This window comes from Perca flavescens, chromosome 12 (assembly GCF_004354835.1).
Source record: "Perca flavescens isolate YP-PL-M2 chromosome 12, PFLA_1.0, whole genome shotgun sequence".
NCBI lineage: Eukaryota > Metazoa > Chordata > Actinopteri > Perciformes > Percidae > Perca > Perca flavescens.
Window position 1 is genome coordinate 32,267,237 of NC_041342.1, and position 19,455 is coordinate 32,286,691.

Consider the following 19,455-nt stretch of genomic DNA (forward strand, 5'->3'; position numbering starts at 1 on the left):
GGCGTTTCTTTAAACCAATCACAATCGTCTTGGGCGGTGCTAAGTGTATGTGAAAGAGTAGTTAGTTTTGTTTATTAATTTAAATGTCTGGAAGAGCTTAATAATGACACTGTCAAATCATATCTTACTTTCTTTTTGTGAATATATATATATATATATATATATAAACATACAGAAAATACTGTATTAACATAAATTTGGTAATTTAAAAAAAAAAAAAAAAACAGCCCTATATATATATATATATATATATATATATATATTGATCCAACAGATTATGTACTGAAATGGTATCGAGGCAGACTTTGAGATATCAGTAAATACTGTGTCCTACGAATCGATATAGACTATAATATGGTATCATGATAAAACCTGTGATTTACCCCCCCCGATACAGAGTTTCTGCAGGTTTCACCCAAGTCAAATTTAAGACTTTTTAAGACCTTTACGAATAAAATGTAAGACCTTTATGACAACATCAACTGAGCCCTAAATTCAGTTGTTTCAAGCCAAGTATCGCTAAACTTAACCTGACTCCTCCAGATGGATCGCTTCGCATTTGCTCGGCATATCCATCTGGGAACTTTCCGTTGGAGAACTTTTGGGAAGGGGCGAAAATACTGGTTAGCTGATTGGATAAACCATCTGTCTATCACCACCTATAGTTGGTGATAGACGGGCCAAATCAACCAATCAGATCAAACTCTTGCTGAAACCAGTCGGGAGAAGAGCAAAAACATCTTTTCCTCCGAGAAAAGCCTCCAGTGCCGTTTTGTTTTGCTCTTCTTTCAATGAAGGAAAACTTTCTAATTTGGATAAAACTTGCTGCGATAGCTACGCTCATCTCATCCGTGGAAGCTGCCGTGTTGTTTAGACTGAACAGTCGCTTCTCGCTGCGTCACACCTAAACCCGCCTCAAAACCAACACTGATTGGTCGGCCGTTTTGGCAAACGGCTCCAAATGTTCCCAAATCTTAAGATGCCAGAGAGTTTTGCGAGTGGAAATCTGGAGCTCACGAGATCAGGAAGGTCTCACCAGGCTACGCTAAACTTGCACTTCCCCAAAGCTGAAGAATAAAACCAGTTTTATGTCTGTGGTACAATCCCGAAAAGAGACTCGCTGCGATAACACGAAAGCTGATTGGCTGCAGTATGAGTTACATGTTGGTCGAATTTAAGACTTTTTAAGGTCTAAAATTTAGATTTTTACATTTTAAACCTTTTCAAGACCCAGCAGAAACCCTGTAATAAAATGTCATCGTGCTTCTCCTCCTCATGTGCTGACCTGTCCAGCTGGTCCTGAGGCTGCCCCCCGCCCTCCTGTCCACAGTAGCAGCCGTACATCTCGTACTCGTGCGGGCACCGTCCCGTCACGCAGTGCAGCATCTCCCCCAGAGCCGCCATCTCCCGCCTGGCTCGCCCGTCGCTGCCGAACACGGTGAAGGAGTGGCTGCATTCTGGGGAGACCGTAGGAGGAAACCCAGGTACGGTGAATGCATTTCAACTACTGAACAAAGGGATTAGGACGCTGTTTGGTTTTTTAAACCCCCACCGTTAGGGTTAAGGTTAGGGTTAGGTGCCTTGAAGTCGAGGTTGGGGGCTTAAAACACCAGCGACCAATTTGGACATTGTGAAAATTCAGTTAAGATGCATTAATTAAAGGGCTACAGACTGATGCTTAAGTCAGGCCTGCAAATCTCGACTTAAAGTGACATTTTAGAGAAAAGGCCATTTATTTATATAGCACAATTTAGACACAAATGCATTTTAAAGTGCTTCACATACGCATAAATGTACATAGAAAATAAAATAGAAAATTCAACTATCATACAAAAAAACCTGTAGATTTAAAAAGCTTCAGTGTAGAGTTTAGGAATGACCATGACCTCAGGGAACCCAATAGCAAACAGAAACGTTTAACCCTTTATTTAAAAGAACAGACCTCAAGTGTTCTGGAAGATGAATTCGCTGCATAGAAACTAAAAGCTCGAAGAACAGGGGTGATGTGTTCGAATGTCTCAGTTTTAGCGAGGACTCGGGCGTGAGTTTGGCGTTTTGAATACGCTGCAGTCAAAGTCTGATTGATATTTTTACAGAGACCCGTAAAGAAACTGTTACAATAATCAAGTCTACTAAAAATCAAAGGCATGAACAAGTTTCTCTTTATAAGGGCTACTGCACGCAATATTTTTTTTCCCACTATGGCCACGCCAAACCCGCCCTTCAATAGCATTCCCACACTACTATTGGCCAGGTGTCCATGCTTAAGTGTTCAGGTCCTATCACCTGACCAATCCCCTGACCCTAACCTTAACCACTTGAGGTCAAATGCCTAACCTCAACCAATCAAGCTGCTTCATAGGGCGGGTCTTGGCATGGCCATAGTGGGATTCGTAATTTTGCTTCCTGCACACTGCCTGCTTGGCATGTCTGTTTTTATTTCGGCTCCCATGGTAACAGGTTAGACCTTACACACCGCCTGCGTGACACGCACGTCTCAGGCGCGGTTCGAGCCGCGGCGAAACCGCGTGCATGCTAGAAATAGGACCGACGCCTATTTTTCACGCCACACGCAAGCTTGTTGGAAGACTTTCCAGGCAAAGTAGAATACGAAAATACATTTTTATATGTCATTTTGACAGAAATACATTTTGATGTTTGAAAGTCTCGAGGTTTTGATATAAATGCAGATATATATGTAATTTTCAAATATCACACCTGTCAGTACAGAATGAAATATTCTGTAGCCTATTTTGCATTGTCTTTGCTGTAATCAAATCAGTGTATATTTATGTTTATGGGAAACATCCATGTGTCCAGACAAGGCTAGCAGCAGCAGCAGCGCCACATCAGACACCTTTCTGGTGTGAAAAGAGAAAAGGCCACGCAGCCACCGCCACGCAGCCGCCGCCACGCAGTCGCCTCCACGCAGCCGCCGCCACACAGCCGCCACCACGCAGCCGCCGCAACGCAGCCGCCGCCACGCAGCCGCCGCCACGCAGCCAGTGTGCAGGGGGCATAACAGTATTGTTGAGGAAGGATAGCCTTTACTTTATCAGTGGAATGCAGCCAAAGAAATGGAGTCGTACAGGTTTACCTTTGCTGTCTGGCTGTAGTTGGATTTCGGACAAGCCAACAGACTCCAGCAGGGACCAGGCGAAGAACGGCACCGTCCTCTTCTGAGCCACGTCCCAGTCTGCCGACAGACAAACCATACATTTTGGGAATTTATGTAGGGCTGCAACTGATTGTTTTCATTGGTGATTAATCTGTTGGTTATTATCTGGATGAATCGATCAGTTGTTTGGTCTCTAAAATGTCAGAAAAGGGTGAAAAATGTGGATCAGAGTTTCCCCAAAGTCCCAACATGACGTCCTCAAATGTCTTGTTTTGTCCACGACTCAAAGATATTCAGTTTCCTGTCCCAGAGGAGAGAAGACACTAGAACAATATTCATATTTAACAAGCTGACATCAGAGATAAATGTAGATAAAAAATAACTCAAACAGATTAATCGATTATTAAAATACTTGGGGATTAATTTAGTAGTTGACAACTAATCGATTCATCTTTGCAGCTCTTTTAGAAACATTTGAGCCACAGCGCTTATGTTATGTATATTATATGTGCTTTATGTGCAAAATATCATGGTTTAAAGTCGATAGAATTAAATAACCTTTAGGCTATGTTCACACTTGGCGTCTTTTTTGACAACAAAAAGTTGACTAGAGCGCTGTTGTAGTGGAAAAAGAAAAGCTGGCAGCGTTTTGGTTCCACAAAGCAGCCAAGAGCATCTTTTGTTGCTATGACAACAGCTACTGCTACAGTCTCCTAGAGCGCTATGTGCAGCGGTGCTAACGTTAGATAAAACAAAGTGGTGGAGTGAGCTGGAGAAAGAACAGAGAGAGAGAGAGGTGCTAACATTAGATAAAACAAAGCGTTGGAGCGAGTTAGAGAAAGAACAGAGAGAGAGAGAGAGGTGCTAACATCATATCATATTACTCGCTGCGCTCCGACTCCATTTTTCTTGTCGTTATGGAAACGACAGGTCTGGCTACTCCGCTTGTCATTGGTCGGTTGTCCAAAAAGTGCTCGATGTAGGGTGGGTTTTTTGGTTTTTGGTTGTTGTTGTCTCTCTCTCTGCTGAATTACTGATCAAAAGTTCAGTACCAGGGACCGTGTACAAGGCAATTTTCTAAATTAGATTTATGACTTCCAAGACACGTAATAGAAAACCTCCTCACTTATTGGCTTTGAGGGAAAGACTAGTGCCAAGCCACGTTTAACCTACAAAAACGGCAAAGAAAGAAAACATCAGCTCCATTAGACTTTTATTAGCTCTTCCTGTGGATGTTTCTGCTCTAATTATCCACTTTGCTCCCCGAGATTGGGAATATGAATGGTTAATGTCCATTATGGGCTGGTGTTTTCTTCTGGCTGTCATTACAGGTCATTGGTGATTTCATTTTCCTTCTACACCTCTATTAAATAGAATTAACTTTATTGAACTCATGGGAGAAACCTGTCTAATTTATTCATTTTATTTAGATTGGCTTAAAGAGCGACGAGGCCACATGAGGAGAAGCAGAAGACTTGTTGATGGGGAATCAGAAGAAAAGAGAAGGTAAGAAAGATATATTTTCAAAATTTTAACTTAATTTACTAAATTTACATGCACATATAAATATATATATATATATATATATATATATATATATATATATATTACATTTTTTGCCCTTATTCCAGAAAAAGACAATATTCCAACTGAGCTGTGTACATGGCTAATAGAAGTGAATAGTCCACTGAAATAGCTAAATAGGATTTATTTCAACGTGTTCCTGCGGTGGAGGGCTTGGGGTGTGTGAACACAGCGTCCCTCTTTCATTCCTTCAGCCAGCTTCTAGAAAAGGTCGTATCCAGAAACCTGTTGATATCCAAGTCTTTGATCATGTGTAAAAGTAGCTGTTACTCCGAGCATCTCTACAGCAGCCCTGCAAACTGTCGGCTGGTTGGTCTGAATTGAATTGAATGCCTTTATTGTCATTGCATTTAAGTACAATTAAATTGTTGAGCCACTGTAGTAGGTGCATCTTCACTGTAACACATTTATATATATATATATATATATATATATATATATATATATATATATATATAAAAACTCATCTCACAACACATTCATGCAAACACACACACACACACATACCGAATACATCTCACCCATCATTCATAGCAAACGCTCTCATCTTTCCTACAAGAACATCCTAACCATAACATAAAAACACAACTTGCCCACACTCTCTATTTATCTTCTCTCTATCTTTATTTTATTTATATACATAAATATATACATAAATATGTGGATAAAGTGCTGAGTAACAGTGCAAACTGCATCATTCAAAAAGTTTAGCTTCATTTAAGACTGTTATCGCTTTGGGAAAGAAGCTATTCTTAAATCTGTGGGGTACCAGGGTGTACAGTAACCATAGCGACGCACAGAGCTGACCGTAAAGCCGTACCAAAGCCGGTCTACGGAGAGCCTGTTCACTCCCTGTTCAGCGCCATCGTACCGAATTTGGTTGCAGTTCCACCAGAATTCCACTGGGGGTGATCGCGGTCTAGTGCCGAATGAATGGGAGTCTATGGAGCTAGACGGCTAAATGAATGGGTGGGAGTCTATGGAGCTAGACGGCTAAATGAATGGGAGTCTATGGAGCTAGACGGCTAAATTTGTCTCTTTCGCCTGATTGCCGTTGACACATCTCAGATTTCATTTTAGTTTTTGCAAATTCAACATGGGTTATAGGTCGAAAGTTGAACCAAGGAGTACTTATGTCCTTTGGATTTCTTACAGGTTGAGTCATTGTTGCCCATAACACGCTAGCATTCTGCTAATGAATGCTGATTGGTCAGTGAAGGTCTGATTACGACCCGAGATCCCGCTTGACAGCATCCAAAGCAGAACCAGAATGTCAGTGTGAATATTTCAGCGTGGTCTTTTTGACTTTCTAGCACGTGTATTAACAGGGAGATTCTAACCTATCAGCTGTTTTGTATTAACAGGGAGAGTCTAACCTATCAGCTGTGTTGTATTAACAGGGAGATTCTAACCTATCAGCTGTGTTGTATTAACAGGGAGAGTCTAACCTATCAGCTGTGTTGTATTAACAGGGAGATTCTAACCTATCAGCTGTGTTGTCGATGCATCGAGAGAACAAAGGAAGCGACTCAGAGCTCGCCGTAAAGCAGTATCTCTGGCCGTACCATGTGTATGACGTCATTGACACCCAGCAGTGTGTATTTTCTTTGCCTCTCCTTTCGAATGCAACATTCAAATTACTAGACCAAAAATGATATCCAGAGAAAAGTGGATTTTGAGGGCTATAGCTCCATAGAGTCCCATTCATTCTGCAGTGGCCTCTGAGCGAGTCAGAGAATCAGAGTGGAACTGCAACCAGTTCAGAAGCTGGAAGTAACGAGAGAGTGAAACTTCTTCCCTTGTTAGAAATTCTTTGGCCATACACAGACAAGAGGCAGTAAACTGTCAAAAACTGCAGTAACAACCCTGAATGAGTCGCCGTTTCTGAATGCGCTGTATACATGTCCATAGAATGCTTCTAAAACCTGAATAATACTGACATACCCAACAAGTCTTATCCCTCCCGTTGTCTTCCTGTCGACCATTACCTTGTTGTCCTTCCGGCTCTAAATTAAAAATGATTTTTATTTTGTGCTTTTTCCAACGTTTTAATATGCTTTTGACACAAAATGTTTTCAACATTTCTGTCACTTTTCTCAACACTTTTTTTTATTCATGGTCAACAAACCTAATTTAAATGACATTGTACCTAATTTTTGAGTTAAAAAATGCAGAAATTATGAATTATTTTGACTAATAGTTAAAGTCAGAGGATGTTGAGTGGATGATCAAAGACTGGTACATGTTAATGTTTAGTCAGGATACTGTTTTAAAACCCTTTACACATGTTTTTGAAATGCTATCATATTGAATAAAACACCCCAAATTCAATATAAGTAATTATGAATTTTACCTGCTAAGAACATTGTATTGCTTCCATGCAATGCACATATGCATCCAAATAATGTTTGCGCAATTTGGATGAAAGAAACCCATATTTCTGATATAAAAAAAACTTTGAGAACGGGTCAAATTGGCCCCGAGGACAACACAAGGGTTACTCGGAAAATGCTAAATTCGGAACAGGCCTTATTCTGAATATCCAAACGGAACATGCTGTTTACATGACCTGAATCAAATTCAGAATATTGTCATATTCTGAATAATAGTGGAATATTAGTGTAGTTTGCATGTAAATGTACCGAGTGTGACCCCAACTCTACCGTCTGTGTCTTTCTCCAGCGAGCTGTCTGCCTTCTCTTCCTCTGCTGTTTCCGTCTCTTCCTGCCGCTCCTCCTCAGATTCAGCCGCCGGCGTGGGTCGGCTGGAGGCGCCGATCTCAGATCGGGGTCTGACGGAGGGGACTCGGCTTCGTTCCTGCGACGTCTGAGAGACACTTCTCGCCGAAGTCGGCGGCGGCGGCGGCATTGTGGATTGGGGAGTTTCCCACCCTGCGGCGGCCAGCATAGAGAATATAATTTAGTCGTTATTAACAGAACAGTAGCGGATGCTAATATGTATGAATGTTCCTAGCAGAGTGGATATGGCGCATGGCAATAGAGAACACACATGTTGGGGTTGCATGTTTGAATCCCATAAAAAAAAAGCCTGTCTTCTCGAGCATTAAACAGACCTGAATGAGGACAAACCTACGACTCGTGATATTAAAGGTGCCGTAGGTAGGATTGGGAAGATCGACAACTTCTCGGCCCCTCCCCCCCTTTCAGTCCCTCCAGAAAAACGTGATTATGCGATCGCATAATTCAATGCGTAATCAGCCAAAGTCTGCATATTTATGCGGGGGGGCGCATTTGCTGATTTCCACGCAAAATATGCGGGGCTTGCATGAAAAAAAGTCACATATATCTTAGCAGAAAGAAAAATGTTGCTTTTACTTCACACAAGAGCAGCCATTTTCCCCTGTCGCCATGGGAACGTTATGAAGTGACGTTATGAAGTGACGTTATGAAGTGACGTTATGAAGTGACGTTATGAAGTGACGTAATTACGCGACGTGAACATCATCGAAAAACAGGGTGGTGGGGGGGAATCACTTTTTTTTTCTCTGTTTCATCAAACTGCAGTTTTTGCAAGTTCCCGCAATTTCATCACATAAAATTGCATAAATATGATATAGCATATTCCATCGCATTTTTTAAGAAAACGTGCCGCGTAATCAGGGATTTTTGCCCACAACAATCACAAAAAATCTTTTTCTGGAAGGACTGACTTTTCCGCTAAAGCCCAAAATGGTCTCCTAAGCCCCTCCCCCCACAAGGGAGGGCGTGTGCATGAGCAGTGATTGACACGCAGTTAGACCCCCCCGGCCCTGATTGGTCCATCTGACCAGCGAGCGGTGGATTTTTACAAATCTCACTCCAGGCTGTAGGCTTTTAAATGAGCTGCTTCATGTAGTTCTACATAGGCTCAGTTTCAGCAGATATGACAGAAAGCTAGTTTTATAAGGCTTACCTACTGCACCTTTAATAGGTTTAAAAAGAAATATCCTATTTTTTTTTTCTTTGTATCCAGACAAATGTACTTGTTTTAGGTGTAGCTGTACTGGTTTAAAGATATAATTCCTAAACATAGAGCCTAATTTTAAGACAATTTTTTGCTAAATTTAAGCACATTTTCCTACATATTAAAAACTTCTCCAGTGTGTTCAGTGGACTATTCATGAAGAGATGTTGCTGCTGAATTGTATAAATATAATTTTCACCCGATGTTTCAAGCCACAAACTAAATGTTATTCATGTCTGTGGTATTGGGGGTGAAAGCAGAAATCTCAGAGATGAATATCTCAGTACCTGCACGGATAAAACCAAAACCATCTGTACAGATGCCACAGGAGGAAGGGAAGAAACAGTTTTTTTGGAACGAGCATTAAAGCTTACATGACATGATGGATGAAATCACACTCACGTGCAGATTAAATTGATTCCGACACTTTCTGCAACAGATGCAAATTTCCAAGATGGTGCAAACTTTTGATTATCTCCCCTCAGCCAATGTGTGAATGCTTCCAGAGATTGTATTGGTAGTGTGGTGCTGCTGCCTCACCTTGGCTCAGCGGGCTGAGAGGAAGAGCATCAGGTGTGTTCAGACTCAAGTCTTCCTCCCAGGAATCAGGTAACACGGGTGAGACAGCGGCCGTTTCCTCTGGGTGGCTTCCCGGTCGGGAGCTTCTTGTGGAGGATGTTTTGGTCACCATGGTAACCATTTCGGGGCCTGTGGAAGTGGATGATGAGTGAGGGGAGCCACTACCTAGCTAAGAAGGGGAAAAGCAAGTTCTCTGACAAATAGTTGGTGGAGTTCAAAGCATTACCAGATCATACTATTCTATGCATTTTTATAACATATGTACTGTGACTTTTTTGCAACATACTATAGTATGAATTGTTGAGGACTTTATAACATACTACGAATTCTTTATGACGTTATATGACATGCTATACTATGACTTTTTTCGACATGCTATACTATGACATTTTGATGTTGTTTTTCGACATACTGTCTATGACCTTTTAATGACTTTGTTGGACATACTATACTATGACTTTTTGAGGTATATTTTCAACAAACTATGACTTTTTTGACGTTTTTTTTTTTTTTTTAACATGCTATATTTTTTTTCTCCATACTATACTATTACTTACAATAGACCTTTTTCACGGCAGACATGTCGACATGTCATAGTAGGAAAAGCACAGGTGTATTCAAAACCATTAATGATGGCTACTTTCCACTTAGGAGAGACCCTGGTATTAAACCATTACTGATGGCTGCATTCCACTTAGGAGAGGCCCTGGTATTCAACCATTAATGATGGCTAACATTTTATTTATATAGCACTTTACATGGAACACAAAGACATTTTACAGTAAAACCAGCACATTTAGCACATTAAAAACAGATGAAGCAATAAATCCAACACATAAAACAAGCATAGAGGGCTTTGTGAGTAAGGAGGAGGACTTTAAACTGAATGCATTGGGGAACAGGGAGCCAGTGGAGATTCTGGAGGACGGGGGTGATGTAGTCACAGGAGCGAGTATGGGTGAAGAGGTGGGCTGCAGAGTTTTGGATGTATTACTCATACTATAAGTCATACTATACTATGACTTTTTACAACATACAGGATCTTTTATGACTTTGACATACTATACTATAACGTAATGTTAAACTGAATAAAGTCCCTCTGTCTCCTCAGATTCTGGTCAACTTCCACCGCTGCACCATTGGGAGCATCCTCACCAATTGCATCAGTTTAGTACGGCATCTTCATCCGTCTCGGACTGGAAAACACTGAAGAGGTCACTTCTCAGCCCGGCCACAGTTTTTGCACTTGTCCCCTCCGGGAGACGCTACAGGACTCTCGGTCCCAGGACCAGCAGGCTCAGGACAAGTCATAGTATAGCGTATCGTATATGCAAAGTGCCTCGAGTGAAGAACGTTTTTTTTTTACACTGGTGCCATGTGGTGGAACAGCCTTCCACTACACAGCAAGTCTTTCAGTGTGAGTGGGTCAGGTTAGCACCTAACTATGGAACAGATGTATAATGATATTTGCAATTACATTGTTATTTTAGCAGTCTTGAGTTGGGAGATGTGGTGATGTGTTTATGGATTTCAGGATTGAATTAGTTTGTATGAGAAATGTCTTGTGCTTTTTAGTGTTTTCATCTTGGGACCATGCTGGAAATAAGTGGTTTCACTTGAACATGTTATCTTTTAGATTTTTGTTTCTGTTCCTGATAATCCTTGAATAAAATCACTCAAATGATCATTTGTCATGATAAATGTTGAAAAAAGTCATAATATAGTATGTTGACAAAAACGTCAAAAAAGTCATAGTATAGTATGTCCAAAAAAAAGTCACAGTATAGTATGTCAAAAACAAGTCATAGTATAGTATAGTATAGTATATTGAAAAAAGTCATAGTATAGTATAGTGCACACCTCTTTTTTGGGGCAGGTGCGTCGGTAAAGGTTACCAGTAAGACTTGGTGTTACCCACTTGGTGAATTTCACCTGAGGAAGGTCTGTGTGACCGAAACGTTGTGAAATAAAGTATATAGTAGATATATATTTATATATAGTATACTGTATGCCGTAGTCATAGCATAGTATGTCGTCATTTTTTAAATAAAAGTCATAGTATAGTATGTCCAAAAAAAAGCCAAAAAAGTCATAGTATAGTATGTTGAAAATAAGTCATAGTATAGTATGTCAAAAAAAAATTAGGACAATGCACATTAATCAACATTTCTGTAAATGCGCCAATGTTAGCCAGTCGGCTAATTTTCAACTGTAGTCCTAATTGCATGTCTTTACGGTGGGAAGAAACCACAAAGAAAGGCCTGGGCCGACCTGGGTTCGAACCCGTAACCTTTTTGCTGTGAGGCAGAAGTGCTGACCACTGAGCCACCGTGCCGCAGTATAGTGTAGTGCACACCTCTTTTTTGGGGCAGGTGCGTCGGTAAAGGTTACCAGTAAGACTTGGTGTTACCCACTTGGTGAATTTCACCTGAGGAAGGTCCGTGTGACCGAAACGTTGTGAAATAAAGTATATAGTAGATATATATTTATATATAGTATACAGTATGTCGTAGTCATAGCATAGTATGTCGACAATAAGTCATAGTATAGTATGTCGACATTTTTTAAATAAAAGTCATAGTCTAGCTAGTATGTCCAAAAAAAAGCCAAAAAAGTCCTAGTATAGTATGTCGGAAAAAAAAAATCAAAAAAATTCATAGTATAGTATGTCGAAAATGAGTCATAGTATAGTATGTCAAAAAAAACGTCAAAAAAGGTCATAGTAGGGTATGTCGAAAATGAATCATAGTATGTCGAAAAAAGTCATAGTTTAGTATGTTGAAACAAAGTCATAGTATAGTATGTTGAAACAAAGTCACAGTATAGTATGTCGAAACAAAGTCATAGTATAGTATGTCAAAAAAAACGTCAAAAAAGGTCATAGTAGGGTATGTCGAAAATGAGTCATAGTATGTCGAAAAAAACTCGTAGTATAGTATGTCGACAAAAAACGTCAAAAAAAAGTCATAGTATAGTATGTCGAAAAAAGGTCATAGTATAGTATGTCGAAAAAAAGTCATAGTATAGTATGTCGACATTTTTTAAATAAAAGTCGACAAAAAACGTCAAAAAAAGTCATAGTATAGTATGTCGAAACAAAGTCATAGTATGTCGACATTTTTTAAATAAAAGTCATAGTATAGATAGTATGTCCAAAAAAAAGCCAAAAAAGTCATAGTATAGTATGTCGGAAATTTTTTAAAAAAAAGTCATAGTATAGTATGTCCGAAAAAAAGTCATAGTATAGTATGTCAAAAAAAACATCAAAAAAAGTCACAGTATAGTGTGTTGAAAATGAGTCATAGTATAGTATGTCAAAAAAAAACGCAAAAAAAGTCACAGTATAGTGTCAAAAATTAGTCATAGTAGGGTATAAAAAAAAAAACGTCAAAAAAGTTATAGGGTATGTCGAAAAAAAGTTATAGTAGTATAAAATGTCGAGTATAGTATGTCGACAAAAAACATCAAAAAAAAGTCATAGTATAGTATGTTGAAACAAAGTCATAGTATAGTATGTTGAAACAAAGTCATAGTATAGTATGTTGAAACAAAGTCACAGTATAGTATGTCAAAACAAAGTCACAGTATAGTATGTCGAAACAAAGTCATAGTATAGTATGTTGAAACAAAGTCACAGTATAGTATGTCGAAACAAAGTCATAGTATAGTATGTCAAAAAAAACGTCAAAAAAGGTCATAGTAGGGTATGTCGAAAATGAGTCATAGTATGTTGAAAAAAACTCGTAGTATAGTATGTCGACAAAAAACGTCAAAAAAAGTCATAGTATAGTATGTCGAAAAAAAGTCATAGTATAGTATGTCGACATTTTTTAAATAAAAGTCATAGTATAGCTAGTATGTCCAAAAAAATGCCAAACAAGTCATAGTATAGTATGTCGACATTTTTTAAATAAAAGTCGACAAAAAAAGTCATAGTATAGTATGTCGGGAAAAAAACATCAAAAAAAGTCATAGTATAGTATGTCGAAAATGAGTCATAGTATAGTATGTCAAAAAAAAGTCAAAAAAGTCACAGTATAGTATGTTGAAAATTAGTCATAGTATAGTATGTCAAAAAAAACGTCAAAAAAGGTCATAGTAGGGTATGTCGAAAATGAGTCATAGTATGTCGAAAAAAACTCGTAGTATAGTATGTCGACAAAAAACGTCAAAAAAAAGTCATAGTATAGTATGTTGAAACAAAGTCATAGTATAGTATGTCGAAACAAAGTCACAGTATAGTATGTCGAAACAAAGTCATGGTATAGTATGTCGAAACAAAGTCATAGTATAGTATGTCGAAACAAAGTCATAGTATAGTATGTTGAAACAAAGTCATAGTATAGTATGTTGAAACAAAGTCATACTATACTATGTTGAAACAAAGTCACAGTATAGTATGTCGAAACAAAGTCATAGTATAGTATGTTGAAACAAAGTCACAGTATAGTATGTCGAAACAAAGTCATAGTATAGTATAGTGCACACCTCTTTTTTGGGGCAGGTGCGTTGGTAAAGGTTACCAGTAAGACTTGGTGTTACCCACTTGGTGAATTTCACCTGAGGAAGGTCTGTGTGACCGAAACGTTGTGAAATAAAGTATATAGTAGATATATATTTATATATAGTATACAGTATGTCGTAGTCATAGCATAGTATGTCGAAAAAAAGTCATAGTATAGTATGTCGACATTTTTTAAATAAAAGTCATAGTATAGCTAGTATGTCCAAAAAAATGCCAAAAAAGTCATAGTATAGTATGTCGGAAAAAAAAACATCAAAAAAAGTCATAGTATAGTATGTCGAAAATTAGTCATAGTATAGTATGTCAAAAAAGTCACAGTATAGTATGTTCAAAATTAGTCATAGTATAGTCAAAAAAAAAAAAAACGCAAAAAAGGTCATAGTAGGGTATGTCGAAAATGAGTCATAGTATGTCGAAAAAAACTCGTAGTATTGTATGTCGACAAAAAACGTCAAAAAAAAGTCATAGTATAGTATGTTGAAACAAAGTCATAGTATAGTATGTTAAAACAAAGTCATAGTATAGTATGTTGAAACAAAGTCACAGTATAGTATGTCGAAACAAAGTCACCGTATAGTATGTCGAAACAAAGTCATAGTATAGTATGTTGAAACAAAGTCACAGTATAGTATGTCGAAACAAAGTCATAGTATAGTATGTCAAAAAAAACGTCAAAAAAGGTCATAGTAGGGTATGTCGAAAATGAGTCATAGTATGTCGAAAAAAACTCGTAGTATAGTATGTCGACAAAAAACGTCAAAAAAAAGTCATAGTATAGTATGTTGAAACAAAGTCATAGTATAGTATGTTGAAAATAAAAGTCATAGTATAGTATGTTGAAACAAAGTCACAGTATAGTATGTTGAAAAAAAAGTCAAAAAAGTCACAGTATAGTATGTCAAAAAAAATGTCAAAAAGGTCATAGTAGGGTATGTTGAAAATTAGACATAGTATAGTATGTCAAAAAAAACGTCAAAAAAGGTCATAGTAGGGTATGTCGAAAATGAGTCATAGTATGTCGAAAAAAACTCGTAGTATAGTATGTTAACAAAAAACGTCAAAAAAAGTCATAGTATAGTATGTTGAAACAAAGTCATAGTATAGTATGTCGAAACAAAGTCACAGTATAGTATGTCGAAACAAAGTCATGGTATAGTATGTCGAAACAAAGTCATAGTATAGTATGTCGAAACAAAGTCATAGTATAGTATGTTGAAACAAAGTCATAGTATAGTATGTTGAAACAAAGTCATACTATACTATGTTGAAACAAAGTCACAGTATAGTATGTCGAAACAAAGTCATAGTATAGTATGTTGAAACAAAGTCACAGTATAGTATGTCGAAACAAAGTCATAGTATAGTATAGTGCACACCTCTTTTTTGGGGCAGGTGCGTTGGTAAAGGTTACCAGTAAGACTTGGTGTTACCCACTTGGTGAATTTCACCTGAGGAAGGTCTGTGTGACCGAAACGTTGTGAAATAAAGTATATAGTAGATATATATTTATATATAGTATACAGTATGTCGTAGTCATAGCATAGTATGTCGAAAAAAAGTCATAGTATAGTATGTCGACATTTTTTAAATAAAAGTCATAGTATAGCTAGTATGTCCAAAAAAATGCCAAAAAATCATAGTATAGTATGTCGGAAAAAAAAACATCAAAAAAAGTCATAGTATAGTATGTCGAAAATTAGTCATAGTATAGTATGTCAAAAAAGTCACAGTATAGTATGTTGAAAATTAGTCATAGTATAGTATGTCAAAAAAAACGTCAAAAAAGGTCATAGTAGGGTATGTCGAAAATGAGTCATAGTATGTCGAAAAAAACTCGTAGTATTGTATGTCGACAAAAAACGTCAAAAAAAAGTCATAGTATAGTATGTTGAAACAAAGTCATAGTATAGTATGTTAAAACAAAGTCATAGTATAGTATGTTGAAACAAAGTCACAGTATAGTATGTCGAAACAAAGTCACAGTATAGTATGTCGAAACAAAGTCATAGTATAGTATGTTGAAACAAAGTCACAGTATAGTATGTCGAAACAAAGTCATAGTATAGTATGTAAAAAAACGTCAAAAAAGGTCATAGTAGGGTATGTCGAAAATGAGTCATAGTATGTCGAAAAAAACTCGTAGTATAGTATGTCGACAAAAAACGTCAAAAAAAAGTCATAGTATAGTATGTTGAAACAAAGTCATAGTATAGTATGTTGAAACAAAAGTCATAGTATAGTATGTTGAAACAAAGTCACAGTATAGTATGTTGAAAAAAAAGTCAAAAAAGTCACAGTATAGTATGTCAAAAAAAATGTCAAAAAGGTCATAGTAGGGTATGTTGAAAATTAGACATAGTATAGTATGTCAAAAAAAACGTCAAAAAAGGTCATAGTAGGGTATGTCGAAAATGAGTCATAGTATGTCAAAAAAAACTCGTAGTATAGTATGTTAACAAAAAACGTCAAAAAAAGTCATAGTATAGTATGTCGAAACAAAGTCATAGTATAGTATGTTGAAATAAAGTCACAGTATAGTATGTCAAAACAAAGTCACAGTATAGTATGTCGAAACAAAGTCACAGTATAGTATGTCAAAACAAAGTCATAGTATAGTATGTCGACAAAAAACGTTAAAAAAAGTCATAGTATAGTATGTCGAAACAAAGTCATAGTATAGTATGTCGAAACAAAGTCATAGTATAGTATGTCAAAACAAAGTCACAGTATAGTATGTCGAAACAAAGTCATAGTATAGTATGTTGAAAAAAAAGTCAAAAAAGTCACAGTATAGTATGTCAAAAAAAACGTCAAAAAAGGTCATAGTAGGGTATGTCGAAAATGAGTCATACTATGTCGAAAAAAACTCGTAGTATAGTATGTCGACAAAAAACGTCAAAAAAAAGTCATAGTATAGTATGTCAAAACAAAGTCATAGTATAGTATGTTGAAACAAAGTCATAGTATAGAATGTCGAAACAAAGTCATAGTATAGTATGTCGAAACAAAGTCATAGTATAGTATGTCGAAACAAAGTCACAGTATAGTATGTTGAAAAAAAAAGTCAAAAAAGTCACAGTATAGTATGTCAAAAAAAACATCAAAAAGGTCATAGTAGGGTATGTTGAAAATTAGACATAGTATAGTATGTCAAAAAAACGTCAAAAAAGGTCATAGTAGGGTATGTCGAAAATGAGTCATAGTATGTCGAAAAAAACTCGTAGTATAGTATGTCAACAAAAAAACGTCAAAAAAAGTCATAGTATAGTATGTCGAAACAAAGTCATAGTATAGTATGTTGAAATAAAGTCACAGTATAGTATGTCGAAACAAAGTCACAGTATAGTATGTCGACAAAAAACGTCAAAAAAAGTCATAGCATAGTATGTCGAAACAAAGTCATAGTATAGTATGTCGAAACAAAGTCACAGTATAGTATGTCGAAACAAAGTCATAGTATAGTATGTTGAAAAAAAAGTCACAGCATAGTATGTCAAAAAAAACGTCAAAAAGGTCATAGTAGGGTATGTTGAAAATGAGTCATAGTATGTCGACAAAAAACGTCAAAAAAAAGTCATAGTATAGTATTTCAAAACAAAGTCATAGTATAGAATGTCGAAACAAAGTCATAGTATAGTATGTCGAAACAAAGTCATAGTATAGTATGTCGAAACAAAGTCACAGTATAGTATGTTGAAAAAAAAGTCAAAAAAGTCACAGTATAGTATGTCAAAAAAAACGTCAAAAAGGTCATAGTAGGGTATGTTGAAAATTAGACATAGTATAGTATGTCAAAAAAAACGTCAAAAAAGGTCATAGTAGGGTATGTCGAAAATGAGTCATAGTATGTCGAAAAAAACTCGTAGTATAGTATGTCGACAAAAAACGTCAAAAAAAGTCATAGTATAGTATGTCGAAAAAAAGTCATATTATAGTATGTTGAAACAAAGTCATAGTATAGTATGTCAAAACAAAGTCATAGTATAGTATGTCAAAACAAAGTCATAGTATAGTATGTTGAAACAAAGTCATAGTATAGAATGTCGAAACAAAGTCATAGCATAGTATGTCAAAACAAAGTCATAGTATAGTATGTCGAAACAAAGTCACAGTATAGTATGTCGAAACAAAGTCATAGTATAGTATGTTGAAAAACAGTGAGAGTTTGTTAAACCTGCTATCTGAAGCTGACCCTGAGTGGCCTTCTCCGGGCGGCCCCCCTTCTCTCGGGCCTCCTCTGAAGCTGAAGGTGTTGCTGGTGTAAATGGAAAGGTGACACCTCCTGCACCTGAGAAGAGCATAGCACAAAGACCTTCAGGGGCTACACATTATGCATTCCAGTTGATTAAACAAGGCATTAAAGAACTCTGTTTCTCCATTTTCCTTCCTGAAATGAAAAATGAACATGGTCATAATGCGTGCGGTGAGTGTCCCACCCTCAGTCCAGTCTCGGTGTGGAATTACATTCAGCGGAAAGTTAGCACTTTAAACTGTTAGCTGACGGCAGGAATGTAACACTTAATAAAATCATTTTTGCAGCTTAATCTGTGTGTCTGTGTGTGTGTGTGTGTGTGTGTGTGTGTGTGTGTGTGTCTGTGTGGGCTTGTTTAACTATATTCGTTGGGTCCAAAAACTGGGAGTCCAGTATACTTGTGGGGTCCCGACAGCTTTGTGGGGCCAAAATGCTGGACCCCCCAAGTTTAAAGGGCTGTTTGAGGGTTGAGACTTGGTTTTAGGATTAGGGATAGAATTAGGTTATGGTTAGGGTGAGGGTAAGGGTTAAGGTTAGGCATTTAGTTGTGATGGTTAAGGTTAGGGTAAGGGTTAAGGTTAGGCATTTAGTTGTGATGGTTAAGGTTAGGGTAAGGGTTAAGGTTAGGCATTTAGTTGTGATGGTTAAGGTTAGGGTAAGGGGCTGGGGAATGCATTATGTCAATGGCAGGTCCCCACAAAGATGAACGTAGTGTGAGTGTGTGTGTGTGTGTGTGTGTGTGTGTGTGTGTGTGTGTGTGTGTGTGTGTGTGTGTGTGTGTGTGTGTGTGTGTGTGTGTATTCACATTACATGTAACAAACTGACCTGTTTGTGAGGCTGAAGTTCTCTTTGCGGACGGTGTCAAGCTCCCTTTCCCTCCGTTGGCCTTCTCCGTGGTTACAGTCGGTGTAGTTGTCGCTGTTTTGGCGGTGGTAGTCGTAAACCCAGTTGGTAGTGTACCCTGGACTAAGAAAGAACAACAACGATAAAAAAAAAAACTAATCCGATTCAGAACCATTTCTGCCCTCAGACCACAGCTGCTTTTAAGGGGGAGTTCAAGTCAAGTCACAAGTCTCCATATGCAAAGGTAAAAAAAGCTAAAAGATACAAGACCGTGTACAGAATTTAGATTTTATACAGACTTCTAGCTTCTACAGGAGCAGAAACTTTCGTTACACAACCTCACACCTGTAACGAAAGTCTAAATCCTTATGGAGAAAATTTACGGGATGTTTTTCTTCCGGAACCACACTGTTGCCCTCTATAATGGTCAATTTTTGATGATTAATTAAAACTGAGTCTGTGTTGGCTTCTTTAAGTCATTGTTCTGAGGTTTTACAAGGTCAGAATTTGATGGTTAAAGGGTTTTTGTTTTCAAGTTTAAGGAAGCAGAAGCCTAAAGAAATCCAGATTTTTGTTACTTAAGTCTGTCTC

General features: G+C 37.5%; 1 protein-coding gene across 1 annotated transcript in view; it reads right to left on the minus strand.

The window, feature by feature from the left end:
- oc90 (otoconin 90) overlaps window positions 1–19,455 on the minus strand; it is a 34,239-nt gene that overhangs the window by 3,642 nt on the left and 11,142 nt on the right. The window contains exons 10-15 of the mRNA XM_028594375.1: window positions 18,847–18,987; window positions 17,944–18,057; window positions 9,206–9,373; window positions 7,366–7,593; window positions 3,098–3,196; window positions 1,286–1,457 (exon numbers count right to left, since the gene is read on the minus strand). Of these exons, the coding sequence (XP_028450176.1) occupies window positions 1,286–1,457; window positions 3,098–3,196; window positions 7,366–7,593; window positions 9,206–9,373; window positions 17,944–18,057; window positions 18,847–18,987 (922 nt within the window). The remainder of the gene's footprint in view (window positions 1–1,285; window positions 1,458–3,097; window positions 3,197–7,365; window positions 7,594–9,205; window positions 9,374–17,943; window positions 18,058–18,846; window positions 18,988–19,455) is intronic.